At 38.3% G+C, this 8,652-nt stretch overlaps 2 protein-coding genes across 2 annotated transcripts; one reads left to right on the forward strand and one right to left on the reverse strand.

Moving 5' to 3' along the window:
• Positions 1-332: 332 nt before the first annotated feature.
• Positions 333-3,046, forward strand: LOC106348195 (vicilin-like seed storage protein At2g18540). Its single transcript, XM_013787879.3, has 4 exons — positions 333-649; positions 938-1,197; positions 1,281-1,616; positions 1,711-3,046. The coding sequence occupies exons 1-4, from the start codon at positions 379-381 to the stop codon at positions 2,926-2,928; spliced, it is 2,085 nt and encodes a 694-aa protein (XP_013643333.2). The 5' UTR covers positions 333-378; the 3' UTR covers positions 2,929-3,046.
• Positions 3,047-6,897: 3,851 nt separating this feature from the next.
• Positions 6,898-8,187, reverse strand: LOC106351950 (transcription repressor OFP7-like). The gene has a single exon (XM_013791658.3). It carries the CDS (start codon positions 7,981-7,983, stop codon positions 7,072-7,074), a length of 912 nt encoding a protein of 303 aa, XP_013647112.2. The 5' UTR covers positions 7,984-8,187; the 3' UTR covers positions 6,898-7,071.
• Between the last annotated feature and the right edge of the window lie 465 nt (positions 8,188-8,652).

Here is an 8,652-nt window from a genome sequence, read left to right on the forward strand (position 1 = left end):
TTCCGTCCATTTAAACTATTTCGATTTTGGACATAATCATATCAAGACTTTTAACTTGGTTAGTCCATAGTCATCATACCCAATTGTCATCCGAATACGCGATCAATATTTTTTCATGTGATCACACTACCCGATAGTCAGACTGCCGATAGTCATCCTCCTGATATGTCAAGACACTTCAGTATTTCATCGAACATATTCATTTATTCGAATCACCAGAACACGTGTCGATGTTACTATACACGTGTTCGCTTATAACGACACGTGTTCAATATCTGGCCCCACCTTTCCACAAATCCCTTATGCTAACACCAACAGTACGTTACCGGTGAAGAGATATATACCGCAACTCAAGAGTCTTTTCAATTCTATCAAAGGATGTCGAGGTTTACGATTATTCCACTATGTCTCCTTACCTTGTTCCTCTGCACCAACTCGTTTTCCGACCAAAACGACGGCGTCCCGAGCTCTCAGTCACCACTTCTGGTCAAAAGGCATCAACGGACGCAGCTCGTTGCTACAGAGTTTGGAGAGATATCAGCAGTCCATATCGGAGAAGAATACACTATCCAGTTCATAACATTGGAGCCAAACGCACTCCTGCTTCCTCTTCTTCTCCATTCCGACATGGTTTTCTTTGTCCACACTGGTACTTTAGAGAACCCATATCTTGATACGGTTGGATACTTGGATCGTACCAAATTTCTCTAAACCGGAGCTATAAATATGTGAATATTCGGTTTATTTAACAAATTTAAAATGTATATTCCTATTTAACATACTTTTATTTAAGTTAGTTAGATAAAGAGAACTTAATTAAACTGAACGTTTATTTATATTTTTACTATTGACATCAAAAATTGGAACTATACATTTTTTTTTCTTAGCATGGTTAAGGTTTATTTACTTAGGTAATGTTGTAATTTTGATTGTATAGGGAGTGGGATTTTGAATTGGGTCGACGAGGAGAAAGAGAGGACGCTGGAACTAAAACGAGGAGATGTTTTTAGGCTGCGTTACGGTACAGTTTTCTACCTACATTGCAACTTGGAGAGAGATGAAGTTCCAGAGAAGCTTAGAGTTTACGCAATCTTCGATGTCGGGAAGTGTTTATCTGATCAATGTCTAGGAGCGTACTCGAGTATTAGAGACTTGTTATGGGGATTTGATGAGAAAACTCTCCGGTCAGCTTTTGCGGTATGTGGCTTGTGTTTCTACTCGCGAAATGAGTTTCTACGTTTAGTATTGTTTACGTTGTGTGTGGTTTCTTACAATGAAAGGTTCCTAAGGACGTTTTTGGAAGGCTAAGAGATGCTGTGAAGCCTCCGTTGATCACACATGCTATGCCAAAAAACAGAACACAAGGGTCGGAGGAGGAGACGTGGGGATCACGGCTAGCCAAACTCTTTGTCAGAGTTGAAGACGTGACTGATCATTTGGAGATGAAACCGGTTGTTAATAAGAAGAAGAAGAAGAAGAAGTCCAGTGCTTACAATGTTTTTGAATCTGATCCAGACTTTGAGAATGACAATGGCCAGAGCATAGTAGTTGACGAGAAGGATATGGATGCTTTAAAGGGTTCAAGTTTTGGAGTTTATATGGTTAATTTAACGAAGGTTAGGTCACTAAAACTAAGTAATAATACCACAATGCCTTGGTTCTTGATTTCTTGTTTAGATGTGACTCAACACTTTTGTATCTAATCTCTAGGGGTCAATGATGGGGCCTCACTGGAACCCTAATGCTTGTGAGATATCGATTGTGTTACAAGGAGAAGGGATGATTCGGGTTGTTAACCACCCCTCGTATCAAAGCAAGAACGAGAGTGAGAGGTTCATGGTTGAGGATGGGGATGTTTTTGTTGTGCCGCAGTTTTATCCTATGGCTCAGTTGTCTTTCGTAAACAGTTCTTTCATGTTTATGGGATTTAGCACTTCGGCTAAGACGAACCACCCTCAGTTCCTAGTAGGGCAGAACTCGGTTCTGAAGATATTCAACCGGGACGTACTTGCCACGTCTTTCAACATGAGATATGCGACTGTTGAGAGGTTGTTGGGAGCTCAGAAAGACGGTTTGTTGTTGGAGTGTGTGTCTTGTGCCGAGGTGGAGCTTTCTAGGCTTATGAGAGAGATTGAAGAGAGGAGAAGACGTGAGGAGGAAGAAATTGAGCGGAGAAAGAGAGAAGAAGAGGAAGCTAAGAGACAAGAAGAGGAGAGGAGGAGACGTGAGGAAGAAGAAGCTGAGCGAAAGAAGAAAGCAGAAGAAGAGGCAAGAAAGAGAGAAAAAGAAAGGGAGAGAGAGGAAGAGGCTGCTAAGAGGCGTGAGGAAGAAGAAGCTGAAAGAAAAAGAAAAGAAGAAGAGGAGGCGAGAAAGAGAGAAGAAGAAAGAAAGAGGGAGGAGGAGGCTGCTAAGAAACGAGAAGAAGAGAGGAGGAAACGTGAGAAAGAAGAAGAAGAGGCAAGAAAGAGAGAAGAAGCAAGGGAGAGAGAGGAAGAGGAAGCCAAGAAACGGGAAGAAGAAAGGAGGAAGCGTGAGGAAGAAGAAGCTGAGCGTAAAAGAAGAGCAGAAGAGGAAGCAAGAAAGAGAGAAGAAGCAAGGGAGAGAGAGGAAGAGGAAGCCAAGAAACGGGAGGAAGAAAAGGAAGCGGCTAGGAGGAGAGAAGAAGAAAGGGAAAAGGAAGAAGAGATGGCTAAGAGACGAGAGGAAGAGAGGCAGAGGAAGGAGAGAGAAGATGTGGAGAGAAAGAAACGTGAAGAAGAAGAAGAAAGAAAGAGACGTGAAGAGGAAGCTATGAGAAGAGAAGAGGAGAGAAAGAGAGAAGAAGAAGCTGCTAAAAGAGCAGAGGAGGAACGAAGAAAGCGAGAAGAAGAAGCAGAACATAAGAAGAGGCCACCGCCTCAAGGCCCACAACCACCTATCCACCACTGATGTGTGATACAAGTAAAGGCCGAAATTCTAGTTTTCATACCCTTACTGTTTTTTTTGGTATGCTTCAGATTTTTGTAAATCGAGGCTGAGAAATAATATAAAATAATGGTTTGTCTGATCCAATCTTGTAATACTCAAATTATTATCGCAAACTATATTTCATTATATTATGATTACATACGGTTCCCAAAATAAGAAGCATCATTCTCGGATGTGTCTTTTTTTTTTTTTTTTTTTTTTTAAGAATGTTAAATTAATTTAAGCAAAAAAACTATTTTACATTTTGTGTTACATTGGAGCTGAAGTTTTTAATAAAATCTAATCAAAAGCTGAGCTTTGAATGGTTATCTAGTGGCAAACCATTTGGTTAAACCTCCTGAGTGAGCCTTGTCACGGATGGAGGAGAGTCTGTTACGAACAATCTTGTCCACCATTTGAATTAGTTGGTCAGGGGTCCTTGGATTCTCCCCATGTTTACGCAGGTTTCGTTCTCTCCATATTGCATATAGAGTAGCTTGGAACACATATCTCAGTAGAAAAAGGTCAGTCGCGTCTCTGTTTTTGTCCTGCAATAGTTGTATTATTTGGTCCCAGTGGTGAGTATAGCTCACATGCATCAAGTTCTGAGCTAAATCTTTCCAAACTCGTCGTGAGAAACTGCAGGCAAAGAACATTACCTTCATTTATTCCTCTAGTAATCAGCCAGAACAAGAACAAACAGAACAAAAAACAAAAGATAACAGCCCTAGTCTTTTTTTTAATGGTGTCTACTAGAGTTTGTTAAGATGATAACTTGTAGATTCAAGAGCATTTCTTATAGAAAACCAGCAAAATCTATCTATACCATCAGTAAGCCCCAAAGCTGCTCATTAAGCAAATATCCTATCTTCAGGGCAGTTGCTTGAATGCACAGAGAAAATAGTTTTGGTGAACTTGTGGTGTCTAGAGTTTGTTAAGATGTTAACTTGTAGATTCAAGAGCATTTCTTATGAATCTTTCTCTTTATTAGTGGCACAACAACAACAAGTACTGTTCTTTTAAGGATCACAGCGTTAGCGGCCAGCGTCCAAAATTATAGGTTACTTTTTCTCATAGTATGTAGAGAGCAAGTCAACAACACCGGAAATTTAAAATTTAAAGGCAGTGACCGTAAAAATAATCGTAACAACCAATTCAGTTGAAGATGTTTTTTTAGGGATCAGATCAACACCGGCAACACCCATAAAAGTAGTCGCTGCGTTAATACTATATTTTCCATTTGTTATATTTTCGCGACTCCTTGCCGAACAGGGCTAACAACACATTACTTTTGTGAATGCAGAGTGGCTTTTGGCTCCCACAAATCCAAGCGCACAGAAAAGCAGATCCTATTCGTAAGCGGCCCGCCAACGCATCCTAATGTTCTCAAGAGTATACCGCGTCCGTTTGCCAATGGCGGTATGCAACCAGTTCCGATCCCAGTCCCACGTCCAACACCGCCACTACCACCTCCACAAGTCTACCAAACTTAGCCACCATCTTGGCAACCTCAGCGGCATCAACAACAACAGGCTTAGCGGTTCCACCGCCCATGCAATTCCGTCCTGAATGCCGCCGCCACCACCTCCCAGTTTCTTCTTCACCCACAAAGCTTCGGTGGTCCAAGGCCACCACCACCTCAAGCCATGGGAATTCACCAACATGGATGGGCGCCGCAACACATGCAACAAGGTGGACCACCACCGCCACAACAACCTATGCACCATCATCATCACATGTCTATGCCACCACCACCCACAGCAAGGCCGAGTGTTGGACCATTTGTAATCGCAAGGATTTTTCTCACTTTTTTTTGAACAGCTTTTTTTTTTCTCACTTCGCTTTTACATTAATCTAATAAACCTTTCCTTATCCAAAACAAAAGCTAGAAGAGAGAGAAAACAACATGAGAAAGAGAGCATGTCTGGTCTTTAGTGTTCATTTTTGTTGCAGTCTCTGATGCCGTGTGCTTTGATTTTTACCAAATTTATCTCAATTATTTACTTCTGTTTTCTCACCCTCGAGGTTGCTTTTTACACTAAAGTAAAAAGGACAGGAGTGATTGAATAGAGGTCGCTTGCTGTTCAAGTTATGGACCCATTCTCTCTACTCTTTTTCTTGCCCAAACTCCAGTAGTTTCTCTGTCTCTGACCATTGATTGATTCAGCTTCAGAGTGGCAAACCCTAGAAACAGTGAAGATAAAGAGAGAGAGAGAGAGAGAAAGACACACACTCACACGTCTGTATTGTGTCTGAGAAGGCCAATATTCAGTTTTAATTAAACTTTGGTCTCTTTTGATTTCAATCATTTGTCACTTCGTTTGCTGAGTCAAAATGGTCCACATCGACAGTCCACGAGTCGTCTACTTGTTGAACGTGTGAAAGAAAAAGTGAACATCTGTTCTTTTTCTCAAGTGTTGTTGTATGCTGAAAATGTGAAACCTACAGTTCACTGGTTGCTTGAACTCTTCTTTTATAAACAGAATCAAACATTTGTAGTTTTATTTTGGGTTTTTAGTAATTAAACCCCTCAACTAAAGATAAATCGTAAAAAAAACCCTCAACTAAAAATTCTGTGAAATAAACCCTCAATTTTAATTCCGTTAACATATGTTACCCTCCGTCTAAAAAACCGTGACGGAGGGTGACATATGTTAACAGTTTATAAGTTGAAGGTTTATAATGTTAAAAATTTAGTTGAGGGTTTTTTTTACGATTCAAAAATAGTTGAGGGGTTTTATCACTAAAAGTCATTAAAGGGTTTTTAAGTTATTTATTATCATTTATACATTGTTTTAGATTGATTTGTAAGCCTTTAAAACTAATTTATATTTTTAATACATTAATCTATTATAAAATTAATTTATACATTTTAAATTAATAATTTTCAACATGATTTACAACTTATTATAACTTTGAAATATTAAATTATTTGATATTTGGCAATAGTGATATTAAAAAAAATTGTATGCTTATATCGTCATTGTCAAATATCAAATAATTGAAAGTTTCTAAGTTATATTAAGTCTTAAGTAGTGTCGAAGATAATTCATCCATGAAGTTAATTTTTATATTTGGAGTAGGACGTACTTTTTCTTATTTTCATGATTTTCGTCATCCGGCTCATACTTTCTTATTTTCCTATATTGTTCTTGATTTATTGTATTACTTTATGTTTCAAATATATTATTGATCAAGAAAATAAAAATATAACGTAGTTATTCAGAAATCAATGAGAATAAAAATAATCATGCATTATTTTGGAAGGGGGAGGGGAAGTATGAGCCGGATGACAGAAATCATGAAAATAGAAAAAAATGCGTCATACTCTAAATAGAAAGATTGACTTCATGGATGAATTATCTCGACACTACTTAAGACTTAATGTAACTTAGAAACTATAAATTATTTCATATTTGACAATGACGATATAAACACACAAATTTTTTTATATCACTATTGCCAAATATCAAATAATTTAATATTTCAAAGTTATAATAAGTTGTAAGTAGTGCTGAAAATTATTAATTTAAGATGTATAAATTAATTTTATTAATGTATTCAAATTTATAAATTAGTTTTAAAGGCTTATAAATTCTAAAACAATGTATAAATGATAATAAATAATTTAATAATATTTAATGACTTTTAGTGATAAAACCCTTCAACTAAAGATGAATTGTAAAAAAAACCCTCAACTAAAAATCCAGTGAAATAAACCCTCAACTTATAAACCATTAACATATGTCACCCTCTGTCACGGTTTTTTAGACGGAGGGTAACATATGTTAACGGAATTAAAGTTAAAGGTTTATTTCACAGAATTTGTAGTTGAGGGTTTTTTTTACGATTCATCTTTAGTTGAGGGGTTTAATTACTAAAAACCCTTTTATTTTATATATACTGTGGACGAATATGGATATCTATGCAGCAAAGCATTTAGAATCTAAATCATACAAGACAGACTATTTAATTTGAAATAGGCACAAAGCATGAAGATTACAGTTTTAATCATTGCACCACCACACAGTTTACCACTTACATTGACCATTTAATTATTGAAAAAACAGAAAGATAATCAAGTTAGAGATAAACAGAGAATTTTAAACATTTATTGCTTGTTCTTTAACACTCATCATAATCGGAGAGTTGAACACTGGACCTCCTGCTGCCGTCATTACCACCGGAGAACAAAGCAACCCAAACCTCAGAAAACGCTCTAACAATCGCGCGGTGGTGGCGTTTCGCGTTTAGCGTTAAGAAGCAGCTGAGAAGCTGTTCAAGCTCAGCCATCTCAGACATGTTCTTCTCTACTATCATCTCCATCATCGACCCCTTGAAATCTTCGTACGGATCCTCCGATCTCTTCACCACCGCCACTCCTTCCATAGCAACCGCTGACGCCGCCGTACACGGGATTAATCTCTGCACGAACGACGACAATCTTGCCGGAGACAGTGGCGGAGAAGAAGACGACTCGCTTTTTCTCGTGGGAGGGTTTCTCCGTAGTCTAGTGACACGTGGCAACCCGGAAGAGGAACTTTCCGGCGAGAGGTTTGTAGAAGATGGCAAGAGACTCTCTCTCTCCGTCTCCTCGTCCGCGGAGGAAGTGCTCCCTCGCCGCCGTGCGTGTCTCTCTTTCTTCACTGAACGCCGACGACGGTCATCTCCGTCGTAGATTTTCGGACGAGGTTCACTCTCATCTTCTTGAGCAATCACGTGCCATTTCCCTTCGCTTTCCCACTGAAACGTCGGCGTCTGTGGCGGAGAAACCGACGTTGAGTTCCTCCGGGAAATATCCAGTGCCGTGGAAGAGCGTCGCCGACTTGAGCCGCAGCCGAAAGTGGTTAACACGTGTTGTCTAAAAGAAGAACGACGACGGTGTGGCACGGTTGTGACGGTGGTTGATGGATCAGCTGATGGAGGAGGTCGACGGGGGAGTGAAGGGACAGGATTGAAAGGGAGGTCGGAGGAATCTTTTGAACGGCACGATTTGAAGGAGAGGATTCTTGATATCTTTAATTTGAAACGTTTCATTTTTTTTTCTCGATCTCTCTTCCGCTTTCTTGTCTAGTCTGTATTGTGGAGAAGTAAAGAAGTATGGAGAATTAAATGAGAACTTTTGTGTTGTGTTTCTTAGACCATCATTATCTTTTAACCGAGGCTAAGTTAAGAGACGGTTATTAGCTTTTTTAGATTTTGACTAAGAAAAATTAGTAATTATCTCTTAAATAAGAGATATAAGAACCGTTTCTTAGTTGAAAATTGTAAAAAAAAAAAATATCAAATCATAAGTTAAAAACTCCGACTAAAAAACCGGAATTAATCATGCTTTTATACAAAAGTCTCCTTTATAAATGTACGCAAACACATTATGTCTACAGTCTACCGAATGTCTATGTACATAACTATTTTATATGCATTTGCATAAGTCAAACAGCACACTAGAATTTCTTACTTATCTTAGTTTTGTTGAATATGTGGATTATTGACATCTGCAAAAGGTTCTTTATCGGAATCATTTTTATCTTATGCTAGTACAAATTATATTATAAATTATAAGAAATTGTACAGAGCAACCAATAATTTTACTTGGTTTATGAGCATTCACATAAAATGCATTATTTTGAATCGTTTTCACTTACAATATCTTGAACCTCATTACTATGCATAGTTGTAACTTGTAATAAAAAAAATTCTCCATAA

This window comes from Brassica napus, chromosome A6, assembly GCF_020379485.1.
Source record: "Brassica napus cultivar Da-Ae chromosome A6, Da-Ae, whole genome shotgun sequence".
Classification (NCBI taxonomy): Eukaryota; Viridiplantae; Streptophyta; class Magnoliopsida; order Brassicales; family Brassicaceae; genus Brassica; species Brassica napus.